At 36.4% G+C, this 19,969-nt stretch overlaps 1 protein-coding gene across 1 annotated transcript in view; it reads right to left on the reverse strand.

Moving 5' to 3' along the window:
- Positions 1–19,969, reverse strand: part of Dsor1 (mitogen-activated protein kinase kinase 1) — a 32,785-nt gene that overhangs the window by 12,169 nt on the left and 647 nt on the right. The window contains exons 2-5 of the mRNA XM_083118522.1: positions 13,262–13,493; positions 11,358–11,470; positions 6,318–6,429; positions 2,539–2,715 (exon numbers count right to left, since the gene is read on the reverse strand). Of these exons, the coding sequence (XP_082974648.1) occupies positions 2,539–2,715; positions 6,318–6,429; positions 11,358–11,470; positions 13,262–13,493 (634 nt within the window). The remainder of the gene's footprint in view (positions 1–2,538; positions 2,716–6,317; positions 6,430–11,357; positions 11,471–13,261; positions 13,494–19,969) is intronic.

The raw sequence follows: 19,969 nt of genomic DNA on the forward strand, positions 1-19,969 counted from the left end.
CCAGGAGAGAGGTTAATCCAGGGATTCGTCAGGATAGCAAGGTTAAGAAAGATGAAGGTGACAGAAGAACAGTATTTAATAGAAGTGGGTAAGTTAAGAGTTCTAGATGTGTGTGTAATTGTGTCTTGGTTTAGGTGACATTCGTTTTTGCATGTTTCTATTCCTTTCTGGGTTCAAATCCTAAGTGTCCCGGGTTCGAATCCTTTGGATGTAATCTTTATGTGATTCTCCCGGAGGCCTTGGTGGTCTGACGAGTCTTCTCACAGCTTCCTCCTGGCGTCCAGTTAAGATGGTATGAAACCCTCCTCCAGAAGCTCCCGGCGGTTGCTCCGGATCTTCTGCTTCAGGTCCTTCTTCTCTTTCCACTGGGTCATCTTTGTGAGAATGGGGAGCTGGGATATGCCTTTGTTTTAGCCTTTTGGATCGCCGTAACTGTGGTTGTGACTGCAGAAGATGTCTATTTTGGACTTGAAGCGGGAAAGGATTGAGAGATCAGAATTTGAGTAGTTCTTCTTTGGAGATAATGTCGGTTAGTGTGTTGAGGGTTTGGAAATGGTTGGATCTGATGATGTTGATTTCAAGGTTAGGCAGTAAATTTCTTAAATGTTTGTATTAGGGGATTTGCGTAGGGTCAGTAAAAGATTTTGTGATCTGGTGTATCTGGGGTGTTAGGGCAGGATCTGCAAGTGGAATCGGGTCTGGCTCGAATTCTTTCCAAACACATCCTTTCGTTAATGTTTGGGAAGAATTCATAGTCTTCTGACATCGGCTAAAGTATCTCACTCCTCCTGCCATATTTCGAGAAGAACGTTTGTTATATCTTCCACCCTTCAGTTGGTATAAACATTCCCAGAACCTTTGTCAACCTAGCCTCCTATCCCAGTTTCAGCCAGTATCTCGCCGCTTGATAAGTTAATATTAAGTCAATGGGCCAGATACCAGTGCCACAAGGAGAGCCATTGTTGGTATGCTTAACGCCCCTGTCTTTCTAAGGATGATCTTAGTTTAGTTTCATCCTTGTTGAAAGGCTACTGGCCACACCGGGGCTCCGTATGTTGTTGTTGTTAAGTATGTTTTTATATGAAAAATAGGGTGTCTATAGAGGGTCGAGTTCAGGGTTGCAACTTAGTTGGTGGAGGTTAATGCATGTGCAGTGACAGTTTCCAGATGTCTGGCATACAGAAGCCTTTCTTGTAAAGTAGTGCCTAGATACTTCGCTTCTCTTGCTCTCGAGATGCTGGCTCGATCAAGTTTAATTGTTGGTTTGCTCGAAAAAGTTAAGCTTCCTTTGAATTAATGAATGAATTAAAATTTTTGGGTGTGTCGGTACTTGATTTGGTTCTTGCCCAGAAATTTTGAGTTTTGCACAGTCACACCAGTTTCGACAACCTGTGGAGGGTAGTGTTTGATTTTGTTTCCAATTATTTTCATGACTTTGCTGATATGAAGATGATTATGTCATCAACATAGGTGATGGATTTCAGGATTTCTGGAGATTCCTTTAAAGTTGTCAGTGCCGTTTCTAGATTGATGTTCCACAATTTGGGGCCTAAAATAGACCCTAAGGTTTTGAAAAGATTTGGCCACCACAGGTTGTCAAATGCTCCCTCGATATCTATCATTATTTCCAGGATGCATCTAGCGTCGGTTGCCTTGACAGTGTCAGTCAGGATAGGAGACAAAGTGTGTCCACAGTTGATCTTCCCGCAGTAAAGCCATATTGCAGTCCCAAGATTTCCCTGGTTACCCTGAATTCTTTGATTGTTTTTCCAACAATTTGCCCAGCAAACTTATTACACATATTGGTTTATATGATTTAATTAGTCTTGTCACCTCTGGAAGGGTAGTTTTTAATAACACAAACATTTCATATTTACTGCACAGTATAAACTGAGATTAGACCTAAAGTTTAATTATTACAGGCCATGGAATTTATGGTCTCTTTATCACAAAAAAATGTTATCTGAGTCATACCTTTAACATTTATAATCAAAGTGATAAGTTGTTGATGAACTGCACAATGTTACATGAAATTGTCTTACAGTTCTGTCACTTGCATAATGTTATATTTTTGTATTTTTGTAATTTTTTTTTGCTTTTCTGCCACTTAGTTTGCACAGCGTGCTATAATGTGGCAGAAAAGCAATGTAAAATAAACCAAATCAATCAATTTTCTGCCACTTTTTGCTGATCATGATGATGAGTGATGATTAGATAAACTTAATGAAGCACACCCATGCCCATTCTGGGGTTCAAATCCAGGAACTTCAGTGGCAAGATTGAGAGTCTACCACTTAACGTGCTCGGTCACCAAACTGGGCATCACTTGCATAATATTTTTATGCAATTGAGCATGAGAAGTGTTTTAATTTGGGAAACCTTTATTTTCTTACCAGGGACATTTTAACAATCATAAAGCTGTAATGTTAACGTTTTGCTTGTTCTGGAGTAACTTGGTACTAAATACATAATAGCAAAGTTACCAGATCTATATTTTAACTCAAAAAATAAAACCAAAAATACGTAGAAGATACTTACAGACATGTAACTTCGAGTGCCAACAAAGGAGTTTGCCATGGAATCGATCAACTGCCCAGAAACCCCGAAATCACATATTTTAATTTCTCCCCTGCTGTTCACAAGAATGTTGCTTGGTTTCACATCACGATGCATGATAGCATGCTTATCCCTTAAGTAGCTTAGGCCCTTCAGCACCTAGAAAGACATTTAATAATGCTGCATCGAATTTCAACAAAATCATCAAACCATCATTGTATTTTATTTCAACAATTGAGCAATGGACGCAGTGAGTGAAAAATTGATGAAATTGATAAAAGAATAAACAAAAATGATGGCAACAATGACATTGTTTCAGAGAATGGATGATTGTGACTTCCTTATGAGTGCTGGTGATGATGCTCTGTACACATGGAAGAAAATTGAAAATGTTGCATTCTTTATGAAGATTGTGTTTCCTATGAATGGTTTCTGTTATACAAGATACATTATAGCAAGATAATGGTACAATTTATCCTGTCATGATTTATTCATTGCATCGTGGTTTGAGGACGATCAGATGGATGCACTTAGTTGGCTCACTCAAAGGCATGACTGGAAACCCATACAACATATTTGGGGTGAACTGGAGCGTCGGTTGCGTGCCAGACCCACTCGACCAAAAATCACCCTTGAACTATTCACGAGGCTACAGGACGAATGGGGAAAAATTCCACCAGTAACATCCCAGAACTTAGCGAAAAGCCTGCCCCAAAGAGTAAATGTTGTAATAACAGCGAAGGGAGGTCCAACATCTTATTAGTTACCTACTGGTGTCTTTGGAATGAACAGAACTGGGTGTCCAGTGACTTTTGGCTATGTAGTGTATAAGTGTGTCCTTTGGAACACAAAATGATGTAATTTGCCAGACAATTTTGAGAGAATTGATCAATTGCAAGTGCGATACTGAAACATATTATAGCAATTCCCCAAAATGTATTTTAATTTGGGCATCTTCATGTAAATTCTGTTCATTCAGACAAAACCATTTCCATGTGAGATTTCAGTTGAATGAAGGAGTTAAAAAGAGTGTATAAAAATCTAAATATGTCATTCATTAAGTGAGCTACCCATACATAATTCCCACAATTGTCATCTAAAAATTATCAGAGCGCCATTATTTTCTTCCAGAGAGCATCCAACAAATGATCAAAAAATCCTAACCACTGGTTTATGTTGTCACTTCACACCTCAAGATAACTTCTACTATTGCTGCATATTGTCTATGAAGTCACATTCACAGAAGAACATGAATAGTGACTGAAATTTTTAATTACTCAATGCTTTGACACGATCCACCATGTTCTTCTCAGTACATATATCCTTTCTGTACTTCATTTAAATTAAATTTGTTAGTTTCAAAATGACAGTCTGGGATCAATATGTAGAGACAACAGGCATAAAATTTATACACAATTTCTTATAACTATTGGTTCCTACTGTCAGATAAAAAAATATAGATACTCGAGTTTGGACTCCAATTAAAAATTTACAAGTACGCCTACATAAAATTGAGTCACATCAACATTTAGCTTAGTCAATTCTGCGTTAATCTATGCTAATCAATTATTTTTCGAGTATACCTTCTATTTTTATCGTGAGAACAAAAAAAATAATCACTCTGTTTGAAATTCTATAAATAAAAAACGTATGGTCCGATCATGATGAAATTTTAGTATGGTGCAGGTAAAAAGATTTTAAACACAATTCTTAATTTTCAGATCTTGAAAATTTGTAAAAAAAAAAAACGTTCTTATCAATTTTGGGGAAACATTTTCTAAGTATTGGGTAATCCTACAAGTACAATATTGGTCTTGTTTTGAAGCTCTTTGCATTTGTTTTTAAAATCCATTATTCATTATAATGATAATTATCATTGTCAATTTACATTGCAAAACCGATTTTATACAGACTTTTATTCAACGGAATTAATATGTACGTGGAATGTGGCAACACTGCACAGTGATGCCGGTTGAACCATGGAAACTGTGGGGTGTTACTGTAAGTCACAGTGGTGTTGCCACTTTCCACATACTTATTTACTCCTTTTAATTGGAGTCCAAACTAGAGTATCTATAATTTTTAATCCAACTATTTTGCAGTTACAAAGCATGGGTGAGGTATCTGTTGGACCAAAAAATGATCACTGTAGAGTTCTAAACATGATTTACTAGTACCAAAATGACCAGAGCAATTATTTCTTCAAAGGAAAAGGGAACATCTTGGAAAGCTGGAGATAATTAAGAAACTCCTAATAATCCAGGAGCTCATTTAAGAGCATCATTTCAAATCTCTACATAATTAGAAACTGCATCCATTAGTGTGTTGATTGTTCAAGTTGAAAACTTTTACTAGCCAATCAATTTGAAATAAACACATCTCCCACAATATAAAATTTTTAGTTTGAAAAATTGTGGCTCAAGTAGCACTTATGTGGGAGAGCTTACAGTAACAAACTAAGGATGGCCAGATATCCAGTTCTGGAAATACCACAGAATTTAGGTACTCAGTTCTGAGATCTGGATACCTGGTTCTGGATCCTAGCTTTTTCGGAACTAGGTAAGTTAGATCCAAAAAAAATTTTGGCCATACCCAGATCCAACCTCCACCTTCACAACCTGCTGCTTTTTCTCCAGAACTTCCACCCATCCACTTTGCTCAACATTTTTTTTTTCACAGGATAGCATAAACACTTGCATGTATTGTATACAGCATGTCCCTTTCTCACAAATAATTCAAAGGTAATGATGCTTATGAATTTGCATTGACTTGGAAAGCTGGTATGTTCAGATAAGTTAATCGTAACCTAATGTAACTCCACACTGCACATGAACAGAAAGACAAAAGTTTGTTTGAAGAATAATGTGTAGTACCAAAAGCAATTTTCTGATTATTAAAAATATTAAGTTATAGAGGGAGTCTAAACTCATATTTCGATGGTAATTTTCAAGAAGTTTCTTTACCTTAATAACTGACTTGCTTGTGACTGTCACATGAGGAGAAATACAGTCAAGTATGTTTAGACTGAAGTGAAATAAATATACACCTGAGGATCAGAGTGAAATCAAACAATATCAAACTGTTCATTGTCATTAGGTCATGGGCAGTAGCAGGTGATTGGGTGCCAAAACTGGAAGGGGGAACCTCCCCCACCCTCCCTAAATGCTGAGACTGGTTATGGCTGCAAAAGTTTATTGCTTTTTAATGCAGATTACACTGAATTTGCAACATATACATAAATAGCACCAGATAGATTAGTAATAGGTTTTCACTGTAAAAATAAAAAAAGGAACATTTACTAATCAATTTGCAATTGCCATGTCATTGCAGGCACCTGAAAAACTTGAAAATTACACACTTATTCCTTCAGGCACATATCCACGAACATTTATTTCTCAATGTGACTAAAGTCATTCAGCCAAAATTATAATTTCAAATTAGTTCTTCATGTGAACAGCCATGTGATAGTGTCAAGCAGGGTATTTGGTGGGGTGTGCTTCCTTTCAAGGAACTTCTTAAAATAAAATAAAAAAAAAGGCATATTTCCCTTCACTCTTATAGGCACATCCCCCATTCCAAATATCCTGGACACACCACGAAAGTCAAGATTCAGCTGTTTCTAATTGCAAAAATCTCCATAAAATATAATTTATGATGAGATAAAAGTAAGAAGAAATATTACATGTGATTTTTAATGTTGTTCAGCCGTTAAGGTCTGCACATTTTTTTCAAAATTTCACATTATGTTAATCTTTACTTACTGCACATGTGATTTTTGCTAAGATAGGTTCTGGTATTCTCCCAACTTTCTTCAGGATGAGATCTAAAGACCCTCCATCCATGTATTCCATACATATGCTTATTTCTCCATCACTGAAAGACAAAAAAGTGAAAAATTAATTTTAAAAAATTAATAAATATTTTCATAATAAATAAATAAATAAAGGTAGAAGGGAACACCACTTGATAACAACCCAAGGTTGACATGGTTGTTCCATGATGTATGGGAATAGAAAGTATCACAAAAAATGTCCCAATTATCCTACCACTGTGAAGTCAATTATGGTCATGTACAAGAAACCAAACTTTTGCAAAATTGAGAAAATGGTAATTCACACCAGCTATTTTGACCTGTCTCCTTCAAAGTACTTCCCTCCACTGTGAACACACTGCTCCCAATGTTTCTTTCAGTCATGGAATGCCTGCTGGAACTCCAGTTTTGGTATGGCCTGAAGGTCCTTGATTCTTCTATTGTCTAGAATCTGTGGCCTTTGAAGGTTGATTTCAACTTGGGGAAGACGAAGAAGTCTGCAGGTGTCTGGTGCTTTGCCAAAAACTCCTGGAGAACAAGTGAGGAATGAACACATCAGAGTTCCCACGTGAACTTGAAATGTATTTTCAATGAGTCTTCTGGAATCTTCAATTTTTTCTCCAGAGTAGTCAATACACAGTGCAGTTGGGAAGGTTAAAACACTGTCTGAGGAAATTAAAATCAGCACATGCGAGAAGAATGTGCCGAACACTTTATACGTTACAAGTACAGCCCAGTAGAGGAGGGTCCAGCCCTTGCACCAAATGGCAATGTGTGAGACGACTGTGTCAGATCTGAAGCAAGAGTTAAGATGACTTATTCTCAGCAAGAAAGAGAACGAGAACAAGGTGGACGAGAAGGTCACTATCTGTAACACCTCCTTCGTTCCCCTTGATGTCTGCATGACTGAAAACCCAGCAGAGCAAACTAATTGTTACTCTATTGGTATGGGCATATCTGTGTATCCATAATATTACTGATAATTTTAGCCATTTTAAATTACTTTCATGAATAAAAAAATACAATTTGTATGTCATGGTTTTGTGAAGTAAATGTCTATATAAGCAGTTCATTATTAAAGTAAATCATATTGAATCACTTGGTTACATACATTAATTGAGGTGGTGAATGAATGTTCTGCAAGAATCATTTGCAATTTTGCATTGGCTCAGTTATCGGAATCAGTAAATCATTTGCAATTTTGCATTGGCTCAGTTATCGGAATCAGTAAATTTTATATTGGTAGTTTATCAGTACTGGGAAATACTTCATATCAGTTCACTTTGTGAAATCAACTAAAAAGAACAATTGTGCACATATAATTAAGGATTATGATTACAGATATTTGTTTGAGTTAACACATTTTCCAACTGTATTGCAGTGCACAAAATAACATTCCAAACATACCACATATAGAACAAATACTGTATTTACATGTGTATAATGCGCGTGTGTGTATAATGCGCACCCTGGTTTTTGATGAGGAAAAGTGATAAAAAAATTTATCTCTTGTATAATGAGCAGTATAATTTAGGTTCATGAAATGGCTTTCTTAGTTGTAGGTCATAAAACTGTTGCTATGCCAATCAAGAGCTAGTGACATCATACCTATTCACTAAGTCACCTGTTGCTATGTGGACCAAGAGGAGCATATTCTCTTGTGTAAACAGTAAGTCACAAACCCAAGCCACCCTCCGTCCACTGTGTTTAGCATCCCAAAGCTTTCACTCTTTAACCACCTTATTTATTATGTAATAGTAGAAAGGGAGGTGCATACTCGAATTCTGCCAGAACAGCACTGCTTTTCTTGGGTCGCAGAACATTGCATAGCAAAGTGAAAAATTGTGGATAATGGCCCAAATTTTATATGTGATTTTGCTAATTTTCTCTTTACTTTTTCTAAAAAAAAAAACCTTCAAAATATATACTTTTTCCATGACTGATGTAACATTTATAAGAGGCCTACTCAGGACCCTCAAAGTAGTAGTTAGCAGAACAAGATTTCTTTCATTAAGGCATTTACAAACTCCATATACGTATGTGTCATATTATTTGGCCAGTAATACATTCTAATTATTATTTTCTTTCTCCTTATCTTTTCTTTCATCCAAAGTACCACAAAAATCAGAATGGAATACTTTTGCCATATTCAGAACCTACAGAATTCAAGCTTTACAACAATATATAACATGATAGGGTTCCGTAAACATGAAACAAAATATTCCGTGCATAATACACACCTCAGTTTTTGGGTGCAAAAAATTTGGAAAAAAGTGCACATTATACATGAGTAAATATTTTCACACTTTTGAGAAACAGAAATTTACAAATGTACACAATATCAATTAATCTGTAATAGAAAATAAACATATGTTACAAGCCTATATCTTCAAAGCAGCTTGTGTGAAGGAAATTAACAGGTGGGATCATACTCTAGTCCTTCAGATGTACTTCATGTGACTCGTTGATCAATTAGAATGAGAATTTTATTATTTTTAGAATTCCCTAAGATTTCCAGGAACCCTGCACATGCATTATCGTGATGAACCATCCAGGATTTGTTCTGTCACATGTGTGGCCTATTGCGCTGCATTTTTTCTCGTAATTGTTGCATGATATTAACAGAGAATTCTGCATTGACAGTGGAATCATGCGGCACAAACTCCGAATGGACAATCCCCTGCCAGTCGAAGAATACAATCAACTTCATTTTAACATGTGAACTATTCATTCCTCATGCTCGATGGAGATCCAACCCAATCTGAAATGTCTGTGCTGTTTGTAACACAGTGTTCCACTGAAACATTCGTCACTGTAGGCTTTATGTAACATGTCATACATCTCTCTGAAAGTTTCCTGCAATTTCAAACATACTCGCTGCTCTTCCAGTTCCTTCATGGTAAGCAGGGTGGATAAAAAATCATGATTTTAATTTTAAGAAATCACTTTTGAAGATTTTTCTTTATTTAAATAGATTTTTTTATTTAAAAAAATTATTCTTAAAATTGCTTGTATGGTTTTTGGTACAACACATATAGATGTATATATGCTTTTGTATGGAAAAAAGGCCTTTCCTAGTAAAAGGCCCTGTAAAATATTTCAAGTTTGATTAAAGCAAATAAAAAATTATATGTAAATATACATTTTTCTCTTTCCAATACTGTACATATGACAATGGAAATGTTTGTTGTGCGTGATAATGAAATTATAATAATTTCAGTAACCTTTCTTCCAGTGAAAATAAAAACATTGTGGATGTACTCTATAATTGTTACTTGAATTTTTTATAGTCTCTGTAATTGAATTTTGGCAATTTTTTTAATGATAGCTTGCAAAATATCAGCTGCCATGTTTATTTACAGTTTGACACATTGGGGTCTCACGACGGGCATAGCCCGCAGTGCACTTAAAGTCAATGTGGACGAACGACGGGTATAGCCTGTCCTGCGGTATGCAATCGCTTTGCCGATTGAACGACGGGCTATGCTCGTACTTCGTCTCATGCGCGTGTTTATTCAAGCCCCTCTGTTGAAATTCCGACCGCTAGGTGACTCATGTGCTATTTTTATCTTGCACCTGTGACTGTTTCTTGTCAGGTTGATGTACTGTGCATTGTTTAGAATGGCGTCGTTAGATCCAGACTGCATAGAGGAAATTCCACCTCAGAGTTCGAAGTTAGCGACGATTTTGATGAAGCAGATGAATTTGAAGATTTGGAAGGTAGGTTATATTCGTAATAATTATTGTCGACAATATAAACAGTGTTGCAAACTCTAGTATTTTATGAATGAAGTGAGAAGAGGTAATTTTTTTGGGTCTATTCATCTTGCCTCTTGCTTGATTCTCCTACATGCACTGATGTATTTTTAGTTTTTCCATTTATTATTATTATGTATAGTGTATGTAAAATGAAAATTTATTTTATTTATTTAGTTTATTTATTTATTTGTTTAATTTTTACAGATGACGCAGAACCAACTGATACATCGTCTGGTCCTGTCCTGCAGCCACTTTTTCATACAAAAGATAATTACTTGTAATTTGTAATTATTTTTTGTTATGTGCACATAAGAAGTATTCTTATGCAAGATTCAAATAGTTTATGTAGTTAATTATTGAAACTGCCAGATTACGAACTTCAAATATCTCTATATTAATATTTGTTACAATTTGTACTTTTTTCTTCTTCACAAAACATTGCTGAAAAAAATATTAAAAAACGTCTGAAAATGAAAATAAAATTTAACAAATTTTTGTTCATTGAAAAGAGGAAGTTTTGTAGATTTAAGAAATATGTGGTAAATAAAAACAAATTAAAAATATTTTTTCTATGATTTTTTGAAAAACAACCAAAAACCGCAGACCAGAGGTAACAATGCTGTATTATGAGGCCAGACCCGAATGTGTTAATGATGATTACACTATTTATGGTTTAACATGATTAGTATTTCGACACAAAATGTTTGCTATTTTTGCCTATAAAAATTATTGAATTTTAAATCAAGAGAAATGTAAGTGTGTCTACAGTTTACATATTACATTTCCTTTCGTATAAACTTCACCCCATCAGTAAATGTATTTTGTTTCCTTTCTTAGTGCCTAATAAACACCATTAGATGATTACAGGATTAATGTACTTCCACCAAAGTGATTCTGATATCTACAAAATCCTATGTACATTATTCTATAAATTATTTATTTAACTGAAAATTGCCATGTACAATCAATGCGATCTACTGTGTTAGTGCAGTTAGCAGCATCTTTAAAACTGGGCCAAGATACTAATCAAAGACACTGCTAAGCACCACCACTGTTGGTTCCCTTCAGCGAAATTATATGCAAACTTTACAAAAGGAGTTAATTTATTTTAAAACAGGCCTTGTATTTATGGAAATCATGTTTAGTTTTGTAGCAAAAATGTGAAATGTTTGAATGGTAAGTTTACTCTTATTTAACACACAAAATAATGTATGCATGCATACATACGTACCTGTAGAATGCTCCATAGAATCCCACAATATGCGGGGAGTTGCACTCATGTAGAACTTTAAGTTCCCTGATAATCTGCTTCTTGACAGCTGGTTTCACTTCTAAGTGTATCAACTGAAAAAAATTAAAGAAAATTTATTACATGCTAATATCTTCATACCACAGCCCAACTTCTGACTGCTGGATCCTAATATCATCGTACAAATTCTACAACATTCAAGTTCACTGTACTTATAAATATACATGCTGCAGAGATGATGTTATTTAGTGTCAATCCTGCAGAACACTTTTTCTGTCTCACATACGTACATATTTTACATGGTGTGGCCATTCATTGATTGTTGCCCAGGCAAGAGGCTAGTGTTACAATCATCATGAAATTCAGTGTTACATACAATTTTGCCTCTTTTCTTGTCTGCTAAAGTTCTTATTTGTTGCAGCGCAACTTGGGAAAAAGAGGAAAAAACAAGTAGACTGAAAATAAAACCATCTATCAACAATGCCAAAAAATAAATGGCTCAAGTTCCTATTGTTTTATTGTGATTTCATCATGTTACGAATTAATTTTAACATGGTTCGATTTCGATTTACGTCTGTTAATTCCCACTAGTCCACGATACCGTATCATTCTATAGAATGATGGGATCAGAAGCAGTCACTTCGCAATTAATTGCTAGGTGATGTAAGCTATTCATCATTCATCCTCTATGATGAGTGCACTTGTCATTGGCATGACGAGTTAACGCCTGGCAATGCGAAAGGTACAAGTAAGATTTAGGAACTTAACAACTAGAAAAGGCAACGGTCACTCGTTGGGTTTTATGAACCTTTGAACCTGAATCACAGCTGGGTTTAGGATAGTTACCTGTCTATCTGACGAATGAAGATAATTTCGAGTAATAAAAATATACTAAGTCCTCTGTTGGCTTCTCTATAGGTTGACCAGCGCGTCGTCTCACTTCTGCTCCACTGCTCTCCTAACCTCTTCTCCCTCCTCAATTTCAATCCAAAGTCAGTCCCCTCTCAGCTTGTCTCACCTCTATATTCCCTAGGCCATGGAGCTCTTCCTCCACGCCGAATCGTGTTTTTAATTGCCACTATGCAAACCACTGACTCCATAGGCAGAAGAAACTACCTATTTCCTGAATACCTCAGGAGGTTTGCATAGCACAACACTGTGCATTGTTTACATGCCTCAGAGGTTGAGACAACTGAGATAAACAAGTGAATGCCCTGGTCAACATGAAGCATTCAGAGAAGCTTTTTAAAATAAACATATAATCTTAGGGATTGATACTTACAGTCGTATCAACGGAAAATACATTGTCCATGGGAAGCGTGCATGCTTGTGTAAGGTAATTTTTAAGTTGTTTTTTCTAATGTTTCTAAATATTTTTTTTCGAAATCCAAACAGTGCTCATTACTTTAAGGAAAGTTCAAATTTCATGTGACAATGATTGCCAAAATTCTACAATAATTAGTCTTCCTGCTAGGAGAATTTGAAAAAAAATATCATAAAACACTCGGAAATGTTACCAAATAAATAAACAATTAAAAATAAAAACTCTTGCTGAGCTATAGACAATTAACAAAAACCACAAACTTGAATAAACAATTCTTAATAAATATGCTGAAGAAAGAAAGACAACAGCCACTGATCTTTATAGAGACGGCTGTCACTACAGGAAAGTAAATGCAACTTCTCTTTCAGAGTAAGATCAATACTTGTCTGTTGTACACAATAACAGTATCTCACTTTCAACATTTGGCGCTTAATATGATATAATATGACACTGTAAGAGTTTGGTACAACATAGGTTTTGGTAAAGGGTTGCTGAAGAGTGTACGGAATAATATTAAAGGGTACAGAAACAGCCCTTCACACCCTCTGACAGTCATTCTTACCTTTCTTGCCATAACAAGTCTGCTAGGACGATGACGGACCTTCATGACGACTCCACCATTGCCTGCACCGAGCTCTCCAAGTTTCTCAAAATCATCATCACTCAAGTCGCCCACTTTCTGCTTTTGACAGAAGAACATCTCCATTCGCTTTCTCTGGGTATCATCCATTTCCAATTCCTCGATGCCTTCTTGTAATGATTCAATGGTTGTCTTGCCAACATTGGTGCTACGCCTGGGAGAAAAAAGGTTAGATCATATCAAAAGTTTCATATGCACAGAATGCTTCATAATTAATGTCACATATAATGCATAATTCAACAATTGTGATGAATTTTTATGTAGTATTCAATCATAATACCTGACACTACTAATTTTGAATAAATTCTCTCTGGCTATCGACCACGTCAATTGTGGAACAGTTTCCAAGCTTTCAAGAGCTAACGCCAGTCATATTCAGGGTAGAAATACTAATTTTGCCTGTTTCAGTGATGAAACTTCGAACGTACATTTCCATTTTGTACATCCATTGTGTTATTTTATTTTGGTACCAGTGTGTTGTACATGTTCAATCTCTGCTACTTTTATTTCCTGAAATTAAATACTGTCTGTATTTAATGCACATCAGCTTGTATTCCACATGTGTTTCTCGGTTAGCTCTGAATGTTTTAATAACATAATAACATAACCAGAGCTGTGGTAGAGTTCATTTATACTAGCCTACTTTAAATCTCAATTTATAAAAAGTTCAAGTATTAGTTTCCCAGCACAATCACTTTCCTGTAGACAGAGTAAAAATAAATTGACACAAGTTCCATTTGTTTTATTGTGATTTCATCATGATACGAATGCAATTTTTACATGGTTCGATTTGATTTACGCCTATTAACACATACTGCGGAGTTTTAGCGATTACTTAAGATTTTGTTCAATGTATGCTTTCGTGGCTAGGTTAGGCAGGTCAGGTTTGGTTCTCTTAGCATTAAAATAAAGTCCCTAAATGTATTCTACTAAGGTTCCAATTTACTTCTACATTCATTCCCAGTAGTCTACGATACTTACTATTGCTTGTCAATGAAGAATACCTTGCCAATGGGAAGAGCGTATGCTTGCGTAAGGTAATTGTTAAGTTGTTTTTTCAACATATACGTACATATATATAAATATATATTTCTTTTTTTCGAATTCAAACAGTGCTCATTACTTTAACACTTTAGCTGCCACATGTACCACCGGCGGTACAAGCGTATGCTTTGCTAACAAACCAGCAGAGATTTTGGTTGGCGTACCCAGGAGGCCAAAATTTCATCTTCAATAATGTAGTCTTATTTACTTCCTTACTTCCTGCAAGTACCTGCATGGCCCACTATAATATGAAGAAAATTGCATTTTTTCTTTTACCTTACACAAGCATATGCTCTTCCCATTGGCAAAGTATTCTTCATTGACAAGCAATAGTAAGTATCATAGATTACTGGGAATTTCTTTGTGATTTACCATGAATTGAGGCATTTCAGGAAAGCATGACAGTCGACAGTTCAGGGGATTGAAACCTGCTTATCATTGTTGAAATGTTTCATGTGCTCACAGTAGTATTATTACAATTGCTTCCATTTGATAAGTGTCTGCCATGCCGTAGTATCTCCTGTTTTCTCAAGTTTCACTAAATTCTATGGATTCTCATTGGGACAAATATCCACGTCTGAACCGAAATTCGAACCCTGGCCCCTGGCACTGTGCTAACCACTCTGCCACGGATGTTGACAACGACTAGACCACAGGCGCTCTCTCGTAAGAAAAAATAGAGGAGCAATTACAGAATACCGCGAGTATCTCAGATTGCTTTCAAATTTGGCATACTCACTAATTTTGGCATCCTAATCACGAATCTATAGTTAAAAATTGGCAGTCACGGCTAGAAAATGTGAAATAAGTAGAAATAAGGGGTCCGAAGTAAACACCAGTGATTTATGAAGGAAACAATTTTTTTGCAATGATTAGCGTTCAAAAACTTTGTTTATGAATACCTTGAATTTTAACTATGATTGTCTAACCTAACCTTACGTGAATGGTCCGTGCAGCAAGTATGTTTTCCACATTTACTGAAGATGCCATATTGTCACATGTAAAGCAACGCTCCACGGAACGGATATATAGCATATAGGTTATGTGCATGTTACTCACAATCTATAAATAAAAATATGTTAGAGAATTGAATCTAGTCTACTTACGTAAGTGAGTATATGTTCGTTGTAAACGTTGATTCGGAAGATTTACAGCTTCCTTCTTCAGGTGGTCATATTTTAGGCTCGGAAAATCAAGCCAAGTCGGAGAAGGTGGAACCAAGATGGACCTTGGCAAGGAACTAGGGCTTTCAACGGCCACTCAAGCACACCGTGGTGGTGATTTTAACAAGTTTTTTTTCGTGATTTTTAAGGGTTTTTAATTAAGGTAGTTTTAAATTTGTATGTGTCTAGCACCATGAAGTGTTTTAACCCCAACCTTTTACCTAGTATCCTCACATGACACTTCTCCGACGTGGCTTGATGTTCCGAGCCTAAAATATGACCACCTGAAGAAGTAAGCAGTAAAGCTTCCGAAACGTAGTTTACAACGAACATATACTCACTTACGTAAGTAGACTAAATTCAATTCTCTAACGTATTTTTATTTATGGAATGGATAGCAAACTTCACTTGTTCACATCAAACATGGCGACCATTAGAATGGACAATCATAGCGGTAATGTATGCACGGTATTTTGCATTTTCTAGACGTGACCGCCAATTTTTAACTGCAGATTCATGATTTTGAGGTAAAAATTAGTGAGTATACCGACTTTGAAAGCAATCGGAGATACTCCCGGTATACTGTAATTATACCAAAATAGACAAATAATTCATTTACGGAAAAAAATATTGGTAAAAATTTACTACCCGTCGGACACCTACAATTTCTTAGTTTCGTCAATTTTTGACATTCATACCTATCTGCTTCGCGGAACATTCCTTCAGGTGCATTGACGTTTTTCTGATCAAAGTAATTGCAATTTTTCACATTACGAGTAGTTCTTTCTCTTAGTCTTTCGCTTGCCTGTGACAAAATATGGCGCATACACCTTCCTACATAATCGCACGTCGTGCTTGTGTTTTGTCGATTTTCATTCGTTATGCAGTGTTTCAACCTTCAGAACCCAAGAAATACTCGTGAACAATGCTCATCTGATCCAATTTTTTACAAACTTTTTCGCATTGTTTTACGAAGAAAATTGAAATGTTTCGTCGTGCTATCCATGAATGGTTTTTGGGGCTATCCGTCCCGGAATCGGTGGGAAATTTAAACTAAAAAATTATTTTCGTTTGAAATTTTTGAGTTCAAATTTCCCACCGATTCCAGGCTCCGCCATTGGGGTAATTGATTTACCGCTACCGCAGCCCCGCCTCCACTCCGCTTTCTCAATAGAATCCCTGTTAAAGGCATGTTACGAATTGGCCGGAGTCACCTGCCCCCAACTTTTAAATTTGAAGAAATTCCGGTAAAAATTTACTATCCTTCGGACACCTCTAATTTTTTCGTTTCGTCAATTTTTGACATTCGTACTTACGTATCTGCTTCGCGGAACATTCCTGAAGGTGTAGAACATCTAGAAATTGCAAAATAAGCGAAAATAAGGCGTTAGTTTTCGGAATGGAAACTGTTGATTTTCGCGATTTTTTTTGTTTCACAACCAAATATATATATTCCTGATACTACCATGACACCAAATTTTAACTATGTTTGCCTAACCTAACCACGTGCCAATGGTTCGTGGCTCTAGCGCCAATGGTTTGTGGGGCTAGCGCCAATGGTTCGTGGGGCTAGCACCAATGGTTCGTGGGGCTAGCGCCCATGGTTTGTGGGGTTAGCGTCAATGGTTCGCAATTATTTCCAATTTCTAGATCCTGATACTAACACTACACCAAATTTTAACTATGTTTCCTAACCTAACAGAACTAATCTATCCACGTGCCAATGGTTCGTGGGGCTAGCTATTCTCCGTCGGAGAATTAATTTTCAACAAACAACATGAATTTCAGCTATGAAACATTCCCACATCACACAAAACACCTTCCCGATGTTCGACAATGCTACAGGAACTTATTACGGTAAGTAGTTTCTTCTGTAAAAATAAATAAATGTGTCCGAAGGATAGTAAACTAGTACCGAAATCCCTTTTTCCAGCATACGGAAAAGTTACCTGAATTTCACCACGCATCCACGACACGTCAAATTAGGCATATACACACAGCCCATTCCTTCTAACGAGTAGTTTACATTAACTGGCACATTTTCGACATTCCTTTCCTTCCTTCACGATCCAGTGTTCAATTAAATTAAAAAATCCACTGGATCTTCCACACCCGGTACGAATTTCACCATGCATCCACGACACATCATGTTTCTAACTTTCGTTGCAAACACACACAGTTCAAAACACTGGATACCCAATGATGATGATGATGTACGAAGGTGTACGTGCCAAAGGCTATTGTCCATCCAAGAATTAATTTTTAACAAAGAACATCAATTTGCGCTATGATATAATCACACAAAACACCTTCCACATGTTAGAAAGTTATTACCGTAAGTAGTTTCTTGTGTAAAAATGAAGAAATCTGTCCGATGAATAATAAATTAGTACCAAAAATTTCATTCATCGGAGACACATTTCGTCAATTTTACACAAGAGACTACTTACGGAAATGAGTTCCTCCAAGGCTTACAACGTTCGTCGAGGTATTTTCTTTCATCGTGGAATATATTTGACCGGGAAATCATGTATTATTCAAGAGAAATATCTCACCGACGCACAATTGCCATTGTTTTCATTTGCTTGCCTTACGACAAAAGGATGCTGTGTATGTCAGCCCCTGTCAGTGTTTCAAACCTTTTTTTTTTTTCTATGCTTGCCTAACGTAACCAAACCTAACCTAACCTTATCGGAAATGGTTCCTGGGGCTATCAGTCAGCTACCCTGCATAATGTTCGTGGGGCTATCAGTCAGCTACCGTGCATAATGTTCGTGGGGCTATCTATGAATGGTTCATGGGGCTATCTGTGTATGGTTTGTGGGGCTATCCGTCAGCTACCTGTGCAAAATGTACAATTTGCACAAGTGACGAACACGATAGTAGGTATTTTTCGGTGAAGGATGTTGGAAACACTGCATGCCCACTATGGTAGTCATGATTTGCCACCATATTCTGTGTTATGGAAGCGAAAAAAGGAGGCAAAAAATTACTCTCTATGTGAAAAATTGTGTTGTTTTTTTTCGTGTAAAAAGCATAATGGCACCTTGAACTATGTTCCGCAATACATAATTGGTAAGTACGAATCATGCAAAACACAAAATATCCGATTTTAATGTGTCTCCAATCTATGAAACTGGTACCGCTAAAGTGTGTCTCCAATCTATGAAACTGGTACCGCTAAAGTGTTATGGAAGGTTCAAATTTCGTGTGACAATGATTTCTAAAATTCTACGATAATTAGTCTTTCTGCTAGAATTTGAAAAAATCATAAAACAATCTGAAATGTTACCAAAAATCTTGCTACATCTAACCAACCACGGTGGTTCAGTCGATAGGGCATCTGTATACCACGCGACAGATCCTGGCTCATTCCTCGGGGATTTTTTTTTTTTTACACCTAGGCTACATCATATAAAAATTTAATTTCCATGGTAACATTTCGTTATATCGGAGACACATTTTAAATCGGATATGTTGCGTTTCGCATGGTTCGTACTTACCAATTGTGGGTATGCGATATGCCCCCCCCCCAACACCTCTCACTCGTTTATTTTGTTAATTTTAGCATTGATACTTACCTATTCTGCATTCCGGAATATTCTTTAAGGTGAAGTTATGCCTTTTTCCATAAAATAGTGTCAACTTTTCATATTATGAGTCATCATTAGTCTTCCTTGTTCTGCTTGGGTAACAGACAATATGGCATGCACTTGTCATGGATCAGCGTGCGTCGTGCTTGTGTTCTGTCGATTTGGAGTGAGTGCAATGTTTGAACCTTCTTATACGAAAAAAGGTGACAGTATTTTATGGAAAAAGGCATAACTTCACCTTAAAGAATGTTTCGCAAGGCAAAATAGGTAAGTACCAGTGGTAAAATTAAGGAAATAAATGAGTGAAAGGTGTCCGTGCGTTATCGCATATTTACCGAAAAATGTTCCGCTATGCACATGAGGTAAGTAGAAATGAATTTTATTTGAAAATAGAGTTAAATGTGTCTCCGGCATATCTAACTGGTACCTTATGCTTTTTACACGAAAACAAACACAATTTCTCACATAGCGATTTTTTGGTCGATTTTTTTTATTCCTTTCTTCGCTTCCAGAACACACAATATGGCTGGCACATCTTGACACGTTGTGGGTATGCAGTGTTTCAACCTTCTTCACCGAAAAATACCTACTATCCTGTTTGTTAACGGTGCAAATTATACATTATGCATGGGTAGCTGACGATAGCCCAGGTAGCTGACAGATATCCCCACGAACCATTATGCACGGTAGCTGACGGATAGCCCCACGAACCATTTCCATACGGTTAGGTTAGGCAAGAAAAAAAAAAAAAGGAGCATACAGTTGGCGTACCGTACGGGAAGCATGGCAATTTTGCGTCGGTGGGATATTTCCCTTGAAAAATATATGAT

Source organism: Lepisma saccharinum, chromosome 3 (assembly GCF_977018435.1).
Source record: "Lepisma saccharinum chromosome 3, izLepSacc3.1, whole genome shotgun sequence".
NCBI classification, from domain to species: Eukaryota; Metazoa; Arthropoda; class Insecta; order Zygentoma; family Lepismatidae; genus Lepisma; species Lepisma saccharinum.